This window comes from Mustela nivalis (genome assembly GCF_964662115.1).
Source record: "Mustela nivalis genome assembly, chromosome: 9".
NCBI lineage: Eukaryota > Metazoa > Chordata > Mammalia > Carnivora > Mustelidae > Mustela > Mustela nivalis.
Genome location: NC_139028.1, coordinates 11,133,650 through 11,151,315, shown reverse-complemented (window position 1 = coordinate 11,151,315; position 17,666 = coordinate 11,133,650). Strand labels below are relative to the sequence as shown.

Here is a 17,666-nt window from a genome sequence, read left to right as displayed (position 1 = left end):
TTTCAACAGTACAGGAAGCTGGAGCCCCATTTTATTTCAGAATGATATCTAGTCTACCTATCTATTGTTTGTTGTCTGCTTTCTTTCACTGGAATAGAAACTCATTTGAGTGCAGGACTGTTGTCGGTCTCGTTCTCTGGCATGTCCCTGGGCTTACAGTGGTGCCCAGCACACAGCAGACGCTTAATAAATATTTATGGATGAATAAATGAATTTCTCAATCAATTTTATTTAACAACAGCATATATCATTACAATGTGTCAACATATAAATAACAATATACACCAAGGAAAGACAAATGGGAAGAACAACAACGCCATATCAATTTTGATCAAAGTGCGTGATTTCCAGGGTGGCACCACTCTCAACCGTGTGTGTCTAGAGGGCTGTCTTGCACATATGAACGATGTCAAACCAGCTCCGTCTGTGTTGGGAGTTTTCAGCTGAATTTGGGAGATTATTACATGCAGGTGACAATACCTCATTTGTCTACAAAGAATCATTATTTCTTTCAACATGAATGAGATGTGGAGCTTCATAGGTCCCGGACGACCATTTTCAACAAAGCAAATACAAGGAACACGTTTAGGGAAAGGATTCTGGTATTCTTTTTTTTTAATTACTGAATGATTATGCAATTGCAAAGCCCAAAGAGGTATTATTATATGAAGATTACATTTTTATACAAAAGACAAATACTAGTATTGCACTATTTTGATAGCAAAAATATTGATGATATCATTGTCAAACAACAGCTTTACAGAATATTCTTCGTATATAAAGGAAACAACTAATTTCTCAATCATTTTAGCTGTTTTGGTAGCATGCTTTCTGAAAACCAGCCATGCTTGCAAACTGATTCAATATTTTGGTTTTAAGAATTCTATCTCCAGCCCCCTTAATAACAGGGATGGAAAGAAGATTCTCTACATTGTACCTATAATGCACATCCAGACACTTTATTTCACACAGAACAGGCAAAATTGAAAAAGACCTTTAAAGAAAATAAACTGGGCATATTCGGAAAACAACCACATAAATTCATAGATATTTACTTTTAGAAAACCTTCACTTGGAATTAGGGGTGATGTAATTCCAGCTTTATATACAATGACCTTATTTCAGGATAGGGGAATTGCTTTGTCAGAATTGCTAAGTGATTCTCTTTCAACATCTATGTATTTTCTTGAGAAACATGAGAATTAATTCTTCTTTTGTTCTAGTATCTCAGAAAAGTCACAGAACTTAAAAAAAAATTTTTTTTTTTTTGTTTCTGGTAATCCAGAGTTGGTCATCCAAGAAGAATCCCACATGAAAAATTAAATTTACTACAGGAGAACAAGACTTGAGCCTTAGTTAGGAACGGTCGAACAGCGTGGAACTCATTTCTTTCTTGATCAATCTCTTAAAATAGGATTCTTCATCAGAGGCTGAAAAGAGGAGGACTGCACTGAAGTATGACTTTCCATTACTGTGTTTTTTTAGGAAAAGAAATATATATGTACATATATACTGCTTTTCAAGTCCCATGCAACCATTACACAATTAAGCTAGAAGGAGTGTATTTTGCACTTTTACACAAAAACTGCTGTCGGTTGGCTTGCATTCTAAAATCAAGTTCCCATCAAGTCTCAGCGGAGTAACATGGCACAAAGGCTGCTCACTGCAACATATGAATGCTTCTCTCTGGCATTTTCATGCTTTGACCTCAGTGCCCAAACTTTTGGAAATAACTTGACGTTACTAAAAATCAAAATTACATAAGCTAAAAGCTAAATAACATAAAGTATTTCCACTTTATTTAGAGTAAGGGCTTTGTAAGTAATTAAAAACGTGTTCTGCCTAATGAGACGGAGCTGAGGCTATAGGTCACCGATTGTTGATCTCCTTCGACCAGCGTGCCCTCAAAAGGGCGTGCTTGACTTCAGTAGTTTTCTATGATTGGGAAGATAATGTCTTTACGATCTCTTTGAAAACATTTCCTTAACATTTAGAGTTGTTTTCACTTTATGACGTGACAGAATGGAGCAATCATACTTTCCTTAAGTCTTAGAAGTCTGATAAATTTATTGTGTTTTTGTCATTGGTCAATGAGAAAAATAATCGGTGCAGAACACCATTTTCACATTAAAAATAGAGAACAAAATTTATTTCTAAAGCATTTAGTTGTATAAAACATGCTTATTTAAATCTTTACATTCATAGCCCCACTATTATAGACAGACAATGCATATCATTATTCAATGATTAAAGTCCTTGAAAGTGATCAGTTTTAACACTATCAACTATTATTACACTGATGTCATAAAAAACAGCGTAACAACAATAATGTGGTGTTTATTACCACATGTTTTTATGTGACTGGTTGCTGAGTCTTCATGTTCATTCTTTTGTCCTTTGGAATGTTAGCATTTCATCCATTTCTAACTAGGGTGTGACAGTTTCCATCTTTAACATCTGAGCGTCTTTCCAAGAACAACATTGCAACAAAAGATAATACAAATGAAGGTAATGAATGTATTCAAAGGTCAGGGCAAACCTATTCAGAGCCTCAACAGACTTTTGCAGATCAGAACACCCGTGTTGTCCCAGCTGTGATGCAGCTCTCATGCCATTCACCAAAGCTGGGGACTTAAAACTGCCTGTGGACAAGACGGAACAGCATAAAGCATAGACCAAAACTTACCATAATTGTGGTTACAACCACCGTTCTGTTCTCAATAGCTGCTGTGTCATTGCCAAGAGTGGGCACATCTTGAATCAAGACCAATTTATCCATGTCATTCCAGTAACCGACCTACCAAACAGAGAAAATTCTTGAAAACACATTTTAGAACAGTTTTCTCTAGTTCTTTCCGGAACCATCAGGGTATTAATAAGTAAGCAAACAAACTTAAAAAAGAGACAAAAAGGAGGCTCGGGAAGCCTTCTGAATTGATGATAAGCCAGATACTGCCTAGTTGTACATTTGGCAACTTTTTAATTTACAGTCTTAGAGCAGCCAAAACATTGGGAAAGGAGACGTTCCGAAAAGAATATGGATATAGACAGAATACCATTTTATGTCGATCCTCTCTTCTAGTGGGATTGACTGGCACCCTCTAAAATTAAGTTACATGATTTTATCAATGATGTTACAGGTTTCACCGAAAAGGGAATATGTACAGGATATTTTTAAGCAAAAAAGACTTGCATATATAAGGCAATATAGAAAGAATTTGGGGTTTTACATACCCTAGCCACTGGGTAAAAAATCTAACCATTTCTAAAATGCTAAATACATCAGAGGTTAATATTAATGAATAATATTTTCACTTGTAAAGATGACACTTAAATTTGTATTTTTAAAATTTTTAAGTTCTTATATTACTTTCTCCCTTAGAGGAGAAACAAAGTCCTTTCTGTAAAATATATTTAGCACTTAGTTAGGTACTTTACAAAGTAGTAAACTCTAATGGGGTCCTAAAGGAAACTGAGGGTTCTTTGTATCGTGCCGACTACTAAGTACTAGGAATGGCTACCACTTAACCGCTTGCTCTGGGCAGAGTCTAAATATGCATCTAAAAGTTTACAGAGCCTGTGTGGTTCAGTTGCTGAAGTGTCTGCCTTCAGTTTGGGTCATGATCCCAGGGTCCTGGGATTGAGTCCCGCTTTCTCCTTCTGCCTGCTGTTTCTCCTTCTGCCTGTTCTCTCTCTCTGACAAATAAATAAGATCTTAAAAAAATTTAAAAAAGAGTTTATACACACAGCAAATGTAGAATAGAAGTAGGTGCAACTGTGACCCACATGTTGGAGATGGGGACTAAATAGCAGCAGGTTACATACACTGCATGAGGTGATCACGCTCCAGAGGGGCCAGAGCTCCCAACTGAGTTCTCTAAGACACCAGGTCCACACACTTGGCTGTGAGGCTCCACAAGCTACCCTGATGCGCGTCCACTGAATGCGTGCCAGACTTCTTTCTCGGATTTCTGGATACACCTTATCAAACTCCTGTCTCCATTACAATGTATGTAATTGTTTACTGGTCTGTATTTGCTGTTTGTTCTAATATGTTTTGGGAATCTCTCCTGGCTTCCTTCAAGTTTCTTGACTATCATCTCAGTATTTGTGAATGTATTGAAAGAAAGTAAGCAGTAACGTGTCAGAAAGAGGCACTGTCCAACACAAATGTCATAGACATAACCACAGAAGAGATGAAGGAAATGAATTTTCATTAGTATGGTTTTCTGTAGCTCTTAGTTTGATATGCAATTATGAACATCTATCAATTCAGCAACAGTTTTCAAGTGTCCACAGGAATCTATTGGTAGCTAACATTTATTTAATAACTCAGTGAAAAAGTTAATTTAAAAACAAGTATGCCTTTGAGATGTACATACATCCTCATACAGCTTCAATTCCTATAGGTATTTACAAAATAAAACATCAACAACGTATCAGTTGCCTCCTGGTAACTCTCCTTTCCTCATGATGATTTACATGACATGAAAATAACTTAGCACTTGGTTCCAAGGCAGCTGGCCTCCAGATCTCAGCAGCCCATTCTCTGGGAAAGGTATTTTTCTTTATTAATGAATTCCCAGAACAGAAAAACCATAGATTTGGGATATTCTGAAGAGTTTCAGATGTTGGCAAGACCTTGACATTCTGCATTTAAAACAGCTTCACAACTGTCTACCCTTAAAACATAAATTATTTAGAAGTGCTGACAAGCTGAACTAAAGAGCAAAATTCTACCTAACTGTATGTGTGCCCCTTGTATCTATTTGCAATTTTGTGAAAAAAGGAGGCCGTGGTTTGGGGTATGGGACCATTCACGCTAGATCCCACTGGGCCAGAGATGCACTGGGAGGTGAGGCAATCAGCGTGTCACTTCTTGAAGAAAGGAATTCTAAAGTTTGGACCTGGAACCTCACGTGAGAGGGGGTTTCTCTCTAGTTCTTCACAACATTTTACAATGTACTAAGAACTTTCCCCATGCCTGGTCTCATTTAATCAGACAGGGAAGTGGGCATTTTTCCTAGAGAGAGAAACGGGGTGAAGAATACTTCTGGAACGCTAGAGCAAAAATGTTAGATTTCAAATCACTAAACTGAAGGTTTAGTCAGAAACATATTTGTCTTCTTGGCACTCCTAAAGGTGAGCTGTGCATAAATGCCAGCACGCAAGGCATAGCCGTCTCTGTATTTACAGTGGCCTTTGCCTGCAACGGAGGGACTGGGTTCAGGAGGAGCCGCTGTTCTGCTCAGAACTTGTTCCTTGGAGGGATGACAGGACCAGACCTGCCCCCCGCAACACGGCTGAATTCTCGTCTCCATCCTAAAGAGAACTCTCAGGGGCTCCGGGTCTGACAGTATTTCACAGCCATCAAGACAGTGAGCTCTGGAGCTAGGTGAGCCTTGGTTTCTATCTCCCTCCCCTATATCCTTTGAGCTGAACATCCCTGGACAGGTTCCCTGGTTTCTCAGAGCCTTACTTTTTCCTCTTCTTTAAAATGAGAAAAGATATATCTCACTTTCACGTTGTTGTGAAGATTCAATATAAAAATGCACATCAATTTTCCATTTCTGTGCGTGGCATATCACCTGTTCTCAACACAAAAATGTTTACAATGAAGAGCTCCTGCAAGCATACACTCTGGGTTTTAGGGGATCCCATGGGGGCCACTGGGCGGGGAAGACTCTATCCCACTCAGGAGCCAGGACCTGAGAAAGAGCTGGAATGAGTCCCTCAGTCAGTGCTCCTGTTACAGAAGTCAGACAATCTGATGGGCAGACTCTCTGATCTATTTTCAGAGACAGATCTCTTGCTGGGAAGTGTTCAATTTACAAGAACGATTGCTCACTTTTCAGACATATTGCCGAGTTTCACCAGCAGCACATTTCTCGTGGTAGCTCATTTTTAAGCTTAATATTCCTGACAGAATGCCCAAGTTGATCACTGCCACAGAAAAACAAAGACAGATGAGTCTACACGGTTTTACACTTCATATTTCTTGTAAGAGTCTTGATGGGTGTCGGCTGAGTGCAAAGACCTTCCTCACTGTCCTCACTCACACTCTTTAACTTCCCCTCAAAAACCCTTAATTGTCCTGACCATCAGGCCACAGAAGGATCAGGGTCATAAGCAACTCCCTTGATATGACCGTTTTTAACCACTGTTCTCCTTTTTACATTATTCTTTCTTTTACATAGAGGTCATTTTGCTTTTGGGACTTAGTTTTATGAATTATGGAACATTTTTTGCTTTTCAGGAAGCTTCTGTTTCACTGGCCAATTTTACGAAGTCCAGTGTGTGGCAGGATGGTCCTAGCTCCGCCCGCCAGTGAGGCCGTGTTTTTAGGGGCCTGGGGAGTACTCTGTCTGCTCCAGAGTGACCAGAAGGATTTTGCCCCAAATGGGCCTCCTTCTGTCCTGTTGCTGGCCGTGAGCGGACAGAGTTGGTAAAATCGGTATAGATGTGGAACTCACTACATTTCTTCTGGGAGCACATCTCATTGTCCTGCTGCGGGCAGGGTCTTTGAGGGGGACAGTCACCTGTCTTCTGAGCTCCCTGAGCTGCATCCCTGTATTAACTGGCAGACTAAGCTCAAGGAGATGTCACTGAGAGGCTGGAAAGCAGGGGTGGTGTGCATGGCAGCTCCAAATCTCTCCCCGCACACCCAAGAGCATGTCCCATGACACACTGGAGCAAAACATAACTAGGAGAGCCTCTGACCTTCCCATCTGTGACTTCAACTGTCCTGCCTCCCTGACTCGCTTCAAGTTCTTGTCCTTCCAGCTTCCATGTCTGCCTGTCTGCCCAAACACAAACGTGCTGGCCAACGTTAAAGCCTACCTCCTCCATGCAGCCTTCTTTGATTTGTTTTCCTCCAGCTGCAAGAAATCTCTTCCTCTTTAGAGTTTCCATATGCCTTCTCTTTTAACTGTCATGGAACTTAGATTCTACCCCACTGGCAAGTAAACTCCTTTACAGCAGGTTCTGCTCAAGTTGGAGGATGATGCAGAATCGTTCCAGGGACAGACACACCTGAATTAAAATCCTTGTTTTCTCATTTACAAGCCTTAGACAAGCAACTATAACCTGTCGGACTGTAATTTTCTCATTGGAAAAATGGTTTGTTGTGAGGATTAAATTACACCAAGTCTGGTGTTTGGGACACAGCAGACAATTCACAAATGTCACAGCTATCATTATTACATTATAGCAGAAAATCACGTATTAGAAAGTTTTTTAAAACAGCCCAGTGTTTGGACAGAATTCTAAGAAAAGGTAACTTACCATGTTTTTCCTTGAGCATCCTATCTAATCCTACAGAAAAAGAAGGTTAAATAGTTCATATGCTAGGTATAAAACGTTGATGCCAGTTATGGGGTGTGATTGTATCGTTCCATTACATCAGGTACTTTTTGAATGTTCGGAAGACCTTGGATCTGCCTAGTCATGTCCTGTCACCAGCAGAGTGAATCTCCGAGATCCAGGAGTCTGGCAGCTTCCCCATCCAACCTCCCCAATCCCCCAAGTAGAGCTTCCCAGGTGTTTCTCTCCCCTAAACTAGGCAAGTGAGAATAATCTCATCTTCTACCTGCTCTTTCTTTTGCTCATTGGCATGTGTTTACTTGCTTATTTCAAGAACATTGAGTCAATTCTCAGTATGCTCACTCCTTAGAAATAGCTTCCCTTGTTCTAATGATTTTATAAATAACCGTGTGGAGGAGAGTAGGTCTCTTATCTGCAAGGTGTACTTTCTTGCACAGTAAATTTTGTTTTCTGAGATTCTTTTTGCTAAGCCTTTTTCTTTTTTTTTAAAGTATTGCTTCCACTTTGGATAAAGGATGCAAACAGTATATAAATGAGTTTTGTTTCAGTTTTGGCACATTATTATATACCAATTATATGACCCAAGAGCTTATTTCAGCATAGATTATAAAAAGATACAATTTGTAAGTACTCACATTAAAAACACAAATGCAGAATATCCAGCTACTTTTTACCTGTAAGCCTTTAAGTATGTCAAATACAAACTAGGAAAATGGGTTGAGTGTAGCTCACCTTCCTGGGCCCTGTGCTCTTCAGCTCAAACACATCCATTGTGTAATTGACCCTACGTCCGTAGTGGTCAAATTGAACGTTCCCTGTCAGTCCCTGAATGCGAACCTATAAATGAAAAATAAAACCCATACATATATTCATGGGCCATTTTGCTTTCAGAAATCTTAACTTCATCTGCTAGGCTTATAACAACACATTGAGTATGGAACTATAAACTGTAAATAACTCACTAAAAAACTAAAGAGTATTTGAGCTGCTGGGATATAAGCTTAAAGATGTAAATCAAAGGGATACAAGCAACTCTGCTCTATACTTAGAAGAGGAATATGTTTTGTTATGTGATAAAGAATACTTCCTTAATACTGAAGTGTTGCCTATAGGAAAGGAAATATGGTTCATTCGTAGTTACTTTTTGGTTCTATTTATGTGTCCACATAATACATTAAATAGTCCTGCTAATCACACTAGATCATATTTCTCTTTGCTAATATTAAAATTAAGAAGTTCAAAATATAAACATATTAAAAAATTCAAGTTTATTTTATTCCAAATTTCCTTTTAATTCATTTTTACTTAATCCAAGGTTACAAGGCAATTCATAGAGATCTACTGAGGTAGTCATTAGCAATGTTTAAAAAATATTTCTGGATCTTATACTTTCTGGCTCCAAGATAGGCTGTAATTCCCACAGCCCTTGTAGTTATGTAGGTCTATGTGACTAAAATAAGTGAGCTGTAAACAGCTGTGATGAGTGCCACCACTGGGCCACAGTGTTTAATTGCCAATTTGAAACCTTCCATAACCTGATTTCCCTTTGTGGCACTGTGGATGGTAGCTGCTGTCAGCCTTGGTCCCTGAATACCCCTCCAAATCTAATGTGTGTTTGAGTGAGAAACACTCTTGTTCAAACCCTTTGGGACTTGGGATTGTCTATACTGGCGCGTAACATAGTCCATCATATATAAATAATATATATATATACATATATATATATATAACATATATATTTTTTAACATATATAAACAGTATTCTACTTAGTATTGTATTTAGAAATCTCAAAAATGCTCATGGCTTAACCTATTGAAAAGGCAACTGTAGTATATATTTATTCTCCAATAAATTATTCCATTTTCTCAAATATGCCACTTAAACAGGACTACAATAAACTGCACTTAACCAAAATTGTTACCTGTTTGAGCGTCCTCTCCATGTCAATCCCCTGGCCCCAGGGAGCAGCAGGATTTGCCAGACAATCCCCAGCATTTCCTCTCCTTGAAATATCAATTTTCTGTCTTCTAAGACTGCGGAACGTTTCGGCCATCACAAGGACTCCATCATAAGTCAGTGCAGATGTGTACTAACAAAATAAAAGTAGTTATATTGGTGAATGATAAAGTCTTATCAATCTGGAAACAGGGCGGGGGGAGCTTGTGCTTATGACATTAAGCACCCTCCTGCCTGAAGGACAGTCAAATTATTGATAATTAATTGGCTTTAGCTTCGGAAATTTCTATTATCATTTTATTACACATAATGTATACCAAATCATACTCCTCTGATTTTTTTTTTTTAAAGTAGGCACCATGTGCAGAGTGGAGCCCAATGTGGGGCTTAAACTCAGGAGCCTGAGACCCTGATTGAGATGTGAGCTGAGATCAAGACGGGGATTTAAAAAGGAGAAAACACACTCTTCAGAAATTCTTTTTTTTAAATTCCAGAATTCACTGTTTATGTACCACACCCAGTGCTCCATGCAACCGTGCCCTCCATAATACCCACCACCAGGCTCACCCAACCCCCACCCCTACCCCTCCAAAACCCTCAGTTTGTTTCTCAGACTCTCATGGTTCGTTTGATTTCCCCCAATTCCCTTCTCCTCTTCAGCTTCCTATGTCCCCCGTATTATTTCTTATGCTCCACAAATAAGTGAAACCATATGATAATTGACTCTCTCTGCTTGACTTATTTCACTCAGCATAATCTCTTCCAGTCCCGTCCATGTTGATATAAAAGTTGGGTATTCATCCTTTCTGATGGAGGCATAATACTCCATAGTGTATATGGACAACATCTTCCTTATCCATTTGTACGTTGAAGGGCATCTTGGTTCTTTCCACAGTTTGGGGACTGTGGCCATTGCTGCTATGAACGTTGGGGTACAGATGGCCCTTCTTCTCACTACATACGTATCTTTGTGGTAAATACCCAGTAGTGCAATTGCAGGGTCATAGGGAAGCTCCATTTTTAATTTCTTGAGGAATCTCCACACTGTTCTCCAAAGTGGCTGCACCAACTTGCATCCCCCCAACAGCTTAAGAGGGTTCCCCTTTCTACACACCCTCTCCAAAACACGTTGTTTACTGTCTTGTTAATTTTGGCCATTCTAACTGGTGTAAGGTGATATCTCAATGTGGTTTTGATTTGAATCTCCCTGATGGCTAGTGATGATGAACATTTTTTCATGTGTCTGATAGCCATTTGTATGTCTTCATTGGAGAAGTATCTGTTCAAGTCTTCTGCCCATTTTTTGATGTGATTATCCGTTTTGTGTTGATTCTGAGGAGTTCTTTATAAATTCTGGATATCAGCCCATTGTCTGTATTGTCATTAAGGAATATCTTCTCCCACTCTGTGGGTTGCCTTTTTTAAAAAAAATTTAATTTTAATTTTAATTAATTAATTTATTTAAAAAAATCCCCCCCCCTTTTCAGTGTAACAGAATTCATTGTTTTTGCACCACACCCAGTTCTCCATGCAATACATGCCCTCCTTAATACCTATCACCTGGTTCCCCCAACCTTCCCCCTCCCCCCGCCCCTTCAAAATCCTCAGACTGTTTTTCAGAGTCCATAGTCTCTCATGGTTCACCTCCCCTCCCAATTTCCCCCAACTCCCTTCTCCTCTCCATCTCCCCTTGTCCTCCATGCTATTTGTTATGCTCCACAAAAAAGTGAAACCATATGATAATTGACTCTCTCTGCTTGACTTATTTCACTCAGTATAATCTCTTCCAGTCTTCAGAAATTCTAATACAGTTTTCCATCAGCTGAGAAAAGCAAGGCCTCTTTCTGTTGGTGAGTAGGAGGAGAGAAGTCTAAGTGGCCAACTGCATGATGCCTCTGGCTGCCTTGCAGTCACACGCTGTGTTTAGGTCCCGGAAGGGCAGGGATGCCTCTTCTGAAATGCTGAGCAAGGCTCCTGGAGATTCAGTATGTATTTACTGACTTGACGTGTGTATGCTGGTTTGGTTTCTCAGAAGAATGTGGAAACGCTGACCGCTTCTTAGATCTAAATGCCAGAAATAACACATGCCGATTTAACACCGGTCACTGTCGTCCACAGGAAAGAGCGTCACTCTGCCCACACCTGTGTGAGTGTGTGCGGCCAGGCTGAGTCATTCCCCCACACTTCCACTGTAAGCCAGGGCCAAAGTGAAGAAGTGCAGTACGTGCCCTGTGCTTTCTGACCACGCCCCCTCATTTCTCTGGGAGAAGATATAAAGCCAGTGGGAAAAAATGATTCAGCCTAGGAGAGGCACTACTCAGAGAAAAAAGAGAAGAAAATGTAACTTGTATAAACTTGTATAAACTGAAAATTTCATAAAAGGGCCAGGGAATATTTGCATAGTTTGACCACGGGACTTCCTGAACATGTGGAAAAGAGGGCACAGTTTTCCGAAGCACGGCAGAGCACCGACTGCTAATCATGACCAAAACCCCGCGTGATCTGTTTGAGGAAACCCATATGGTCAGTTCTTGGGAAGGAACCCATTCTACGCCTGCGCCGAAGGTAGCTCTGTGTGAGGAATATGGTCTCCTTGCTTCGGGTCTTGCAAGAGAAAAACAACTTTGAAATTCAACTGCAGAAAGCAAACTTAGGCCATAGGATCAGTAGGCACACCAGCTGGCATTCTGAGGAAGAGAGGCTGACTGTGGATGAGATAAAGAAGATAAATCCTAACAAAGAACCTTCCAGTGGTAGAGAACCTAGTTAAAAAGCTTCATCAGAAACATGTGTGTGAGACATGTAAATAAACAGCCTTGCAATACATTCTTCAAAGACGTGAGAAAAAAGACTTATGGATAGACTTACACCCTCACCACTGGGATGGGGAGGCTGAGGGCAATGAAGGTGCTTAAGCATGGTGCAAAGCCAAACAGGAACATACGTCCTCCCCTGCATGGACCAAGCACACTTGAGTAGAAAAAGCCAACAAATTGTTTTGTTTTGTTTTGTAAAGTAAGAAAATAAAAACAAGAAATAAGGGAGAACTACTAAAGACGTTAGGGCATGAGAAGAATGCACCTGCTACTATTTGAGGATCAAGAAAGGAAAAGAGAAAAACACTGTCGCTTTTTTACCAGGGAGGAAAAAGCTGGGAAGAGATAGCACCAAAAAGCAAATGCACCTGCTGTGTTTTAAGAAGTCCATCCACTTGTGTGAAACACGTGAACTAGAGAAAAGGACTGATATCATACAGTGTGGGGCAGAGAAAATCAGACAGCTGGCTCGAGCAGCAAAGGCCTCTGACAGGTCACAGAGCTGAGACATGAAAGAGGCAGTAGTTTAGACAGGTCTTACCTTTTCAAGGGATTTAATTCCCTTCCGCATGTCTTACTGAGTTAAAGTCCAAGAACTTATATTTATGGGTGCACAATTCTGGATGGCATCTAGAACATTCTTATTGAATAAATGCTTCATTTTAGGGCAGGGTAAAACCAAGGTCTTAGCTGAGAGTTATTTCCTGCTTCAACCAGTGATTTCAATGGTGAAGTGAGCTCTGTTTACCAAGGTTTGTAGATAACAAGATGGAGTCTGGCAGAATCATAGCATAGCACCAGGAGCCTCGCTTTGAGAAGAAAGAACTCCATGAATTCTAACTCTGCCACTCATAGTCTTAGGGGAATGTATACATTTTTCAGATATGGGGCACAAAACAGAGCAAAACCAAACCAAACCAAACCAAACCAAACCAAACCAAACCAAACCAAACCAAAGAACACTATTTCCTGTGGTAGTTGCAAGAATGAAATAGCATAGGGTGCCTGGGTGGCTCACTGGGTTAAAGCCTCTGCCTTCGGCTCAGGTCATGATCCCAGGGTCCTGGGATCGAGCCCTGCAGTGGGCTCTCTGCTTGACAGGGAATCTGCTTCCACCCCTGCCCCCTGCCTTCCTCTCTGCCTACTTGGGATCTCTCTCACTCTGTCAAATAAATAAATAAAATCTTGAAAAAAATAAAAGAATGAAATAGCATACGGTATCTGTGAGCTCTGTGGAAAGTGTGCTGGACACTGGCCGGGAATGGCAAGAACAAGAAGGATGTGTCCCAGATCACACTGCTCCAAAGGACTTCAGAGACGGGGAACAAGAAGTACACAAAAAAAATTACATTAAATCCTTGCGGAGAATAACTCAGTCCAAAATTACGGAGATTACACAGCTGATATTTTCTGGAAATCTAAGAAAAGGCTTCACAGAGAAAGTAGTGTTTGAGATAAACGCTCAGGAGGTGGTTGGATCTGACAGACGGAATGAAGTGCAGCGCAGTGGAGGTTGAAGCAAGAGCACAGGGACTGGGAAGGATGGAAAATGTAGGGCAGTTCAGTTTGGCTCACCAGAAAGGGGGAAGAAAGACATCTGATTGGAAAGACTCGCTAGGGCTATCTTGTGGAATACCTTTATTCCGGAAGATTGCTTTTGCTTTAGGCAGGGAGTCACGAGAGATCAGAAATCGTGTTTTACATCTTTGATGAGACTCCAAAAGAATCAAGTACAATTAAAGGAAGTGCATTTGATCCTCCTCATTCATGGACCCCACATTTGTACATCTGATTACTTGCTAAAATTAGTTTATGACCCCCAAATCCACTCTCACGGTGGGTCATTTGCAGATGCGGGTAGAGTGCTGAAAAATTTGAGTCACAGGATATACACACAACCTAGCCACAATCAAGCAAGGTGGCACTCTGCCTTCTTGCTTTGGCTCTCCTGCTGTAAACACATACCTTTGGAGGAGTCTCAGATCCCGGATACTCTCTCTGGTCTAGTTTCTTCCAACGATCCATTAGTTTGGTTACCATAGGTGTGTTAAAATCGACCAACTGGAATCCCGTAACATTGGCTCCACCGTGTATAAATCTCTCAAGAGAAATATCCTTGAAACCCTGTAAGAAATCAACATGACAGTTTGTTTGGTTCATTATATGTTACAGCTCCTCAATGGTAACGTAAGTTAACAACCAACATTAGGTAAGTTAATAACCAACATGGTTGGAGGGTTCAATTATGCCTAATTCAGCTGTTAAATTGTTATCCAAAATCTAATACATGAGAAGAGGATAAAAATATTTTCAGTTCAGTTCAATTCCATTTAACAAGTAGTTCTTTTTTTTTTTTTTTAAAGATTATTTATTTATTTATTTGACAGAGAGAGATGACAAGCAGGCAGAGAGGCAGGCAGAGAGAGAGGAGGAAGCAGGCTCCCCGCTGAGCAGAGAGCCCCATGCGGGGCTCTATCCCAGGACCCTGGGATCATGACCTGAGCCGAAGGCAGCGGCTTAACCCACTGAGCCACCTGGGCGCCCCAACAACTAGTTCTTGAATGCCTCTGAATGCCTTTTATAAAGCATGGAGGCAGATATAGGAGATGAAAATGATACCATCAAAAAGTCTCTGGTTGAGGGCTCAATTGCCCACTGAGATAGGTATGCAAAAATGTGTCTTATGTGCAGAAAATATCAAGGTATTCAGATAGTTTGAGTCTGTGATGGGTAGCACTTTTTTAGGGGGGTTCAGTTTAGTTATACAGTAGTCTAAAAGCAGACGGAGCCAATAATTTGAGCCAGGGAGAGTTAAAAACTTCGATTATATGAGTCACTACAATGCTCAAAGTCCTGGGACATGGTAATGGAAGAGAAGAAAGCAAGACAAGCCATTTGTGGACTTCTGGGTGGTGGGAAACAAAATGGTGTTCACCAGGTGGGCTGAGGCAAGGGTGTTCTCTCTCGTCCACAGGTAGTTACATAAGTTTCAAAAATATTGGAAAGTTGTTTATTTTCCCTTTCCTCCTTCCCTATTTTTTAATACCTGGCCTGTTTTTTTTTTTCCTGCTAAGTTTTTAAGGTGCCTTACAAAAATAAACATTCGATACAAAATCTAAAACAAATGGGCAATTATAAGAGGGGGAAAAACCTATTAGGTAACTGAATTAATAAAATCAAAGCTATTGGCTCAGAGAATGTAACCCCCTCCAACACAAATGTGTGTGCACATGGCCATGAGTTTCTAGCATCTGTATTTGCTTTCTTCCCTCTTAGTATTTAGTAAAGATTTTTACAATTTTAAGCACATACATATATATATATATATATATATATATATATATATATAAAAATTTTTTTTTTTGAGAGAGAGAGAACAAGTGGGGTGGAGGCAGACCCCCACGGAGCAGGGAGCCCCGTGACTTGGGGCTCGATCCCAAGACCCCGATCCCAGGACCACAGGATCATGACCTGAGCTAAAGGCTGACACTTCACTGACTGAGCCACCAGGCACCCCAAGTTTTATTTTTTAATGTGAATTTGATCCAATTGTATTAGTGAACTAAGGTAAAGTGTTCTGCTTTCTGTTTTTTTGGCAAAAGTGAACTATGCAGCAGTGACACTACAGTTAGCACAGGGATGGGCGCAACCATCAGGTAGAAGACCAGGACCTGGTGTTGTTTCTTTCTCATTTTGGAAATGTCTATGTTTTGTTACCAACCAAGCAGGTTCTGTATGCACACTGCTGTCTAGGAAGAAACAGACCAGTCTACTGACAAGTAAGCGAAGTTGCTACAGGAAGTCCCAGGAATGTGTACTTATAGCTAATACTGAGGGGGCTGCTTATGTGCTGGGCACTTGACACAGATGAGCTAGTTTGGTTCTCCTAACAAGATAATGAGATTCATCGTATTATTAGACTTATCTTACAAATAAGGTAACCAAGGCTCAGTTGATTAAAGAAAAACGATTGAAGGTCATGCAGGAAACACATTGTAGAGCCAAGATGACTCTTGCCTTGGCCTTCTTTGCCCTGTGCTCCTGTGGATTCTTACCCAAGTATGTGTGTTTTAATTGTGGTATTTATCAACAATGGCCCTAGGAGAGACTCGGTGATACTGTCAGAAACTATCCATGCCCTGAATCCACCTCTGAAACTTCCTGGCCTTGGGATTCCCATGTGCAAAATGAGAATGACAATGCTAAAGTCGCTGGCACATCTGGTTTGAATTCAGTAAGCGATAGTTGTTATTAATTAATACCCTCGACAAATATTTATCTCCTGCCCATTATGTGCCAGCTAATTTGACAGCTCATCAGTAACATTCTCATTTCACTGGAAGAGAAACTAGACACCAGAAAGCAAATCTATGTTTCTGAAATGGGAAAAGCACTGTCCATCAATCTCTAGCTAGTAAAATGTCAGCTGAACATTTGTTTGCATCTATGCGAAGACAGGGCAGACCCATGGGCAGGGGAAGAAAAAATAAATAAAATCTCAGTTTTCTGAAAGCCACAGTGATTCAACTATTGCATTAGTTGCTAGTTGATGACATTATTAGTTTCTTTCAGTGTGGCTAAAACAGAAACCTGCCACGCTTTCTTCCACAGCATCTCCCACAGCTGCACGACACACAGGCAAAGCTGAAGCCTTTGGAAAAACCATCTGATGTCAAGTCTCACTGATACATAACAGTCCACATTTCTCTGATGCCATCCTGCTAGGCTGAAGGCGAAGGAAAAAAATATCACCACATCGGATTTTAAGCTTCTTTCAGTTTTGACCTCAATGAGCGGTGGGTGGCTCAGTTAATTTCAGCTATGTCTGTTTGAGTACAAGCAATATTTTTCCTTTCATACACTTTCAAATAGTTTTCTATAGAAAAGTGATATGATCTAGGCTGTGAAGTCATTTTCTTGGAAACAGTTACCTTGGTGCCTATTGAGACTTCAGTTCCGACCCAGAGAGTACTGTGGAATGACGGTTCTAGAAGACATTGTTGTAAAATTGTAATTCTACAGAGTGTGTGTGTGTCTGTGTGTGTGAAATCAGTCATTAGTAACTAAGTAAACGGTATATATAGTCTCTCTCTATAATATACTGACATCCTAAGGAAAGATTACCTTTCAACTTGGTTTTCCCTTTAACTCCCACTGACAGTTCATACATCTGCTAAGGGTAAAGAAGCCCCAGGAAATCAGGAAGTAAATGGCAGGACTTCAGATATCCCTCTGACTACTGATATCCATTCACATCACAGGTGCTTAAAAAAGGCTTGCCCTTTAGGGTGTGACTAATTCTGATTACATTTCTGATGTTTTTTTACTTCAGACTCAAAGGACGATGAAATCATATTGAGACAGAAGGGCTGCCAAGTAGAATGGGAGAGGTTTCCTTCTAACATCTTTTAAAAACCAGGTTGTTAAGTAATTGACAAAGTATCCATTTTGGGTGACCAAGTCTACAGATGGTAGAATCAGACGTGCTCAATGCAGAAAAGTTAAAAATACAGTAAGCACAAGGAAAAAGGTAAAACAAAGTCTTCAAGTTCATGGAATCTTGAGTGGGG

General features: G+C 40.3%; 1 protein-coding gene across 9 annotated transcripts in view; it reads right to left on the bottom strand.

The window, feature by feature from the left end:
- GRIA4 (glutamate ionotropic receptor AMPA type subunit 4) overlaps positions 1 to 17,666 on the bottom strand; it is a 379,592-nt gene that overhangs the window by 60,090 nt on the left and 301,836 nt on the right. For 8 of the 9 annotated variants that reach the window (XM_082682482.1, XM_082682480.1, XM_082682483.1 and 5 more), the window contains exons 7-10: positions 14,062 to 14,220; positions 9,246 to 9,413; positions 8,056 to 8,160; positions 2,687 to 2,797 (exon numbers count right to left, since the gene is read on the bottom strand). In XM_082682482.1, coding sequence (XP_082538608.1) covers positions 2,687 to 2,797; positions 8,056 to 8,160; positions 9,246 to 9,413; positions 14,062 to 14,220 — 543 coding nt within the window. Of the gene's footprint in view, positions 1 to 209; positions 1,431 to 2,686; positions 2,798 to 8,055; positions 8,161 to 9,245; positions 9,414 to 14,061; positions 14,221 to 17,666 lie in introns of those variants that run through there. The other variant, XM_082682486.1, reaches the window with a different exon arrangement.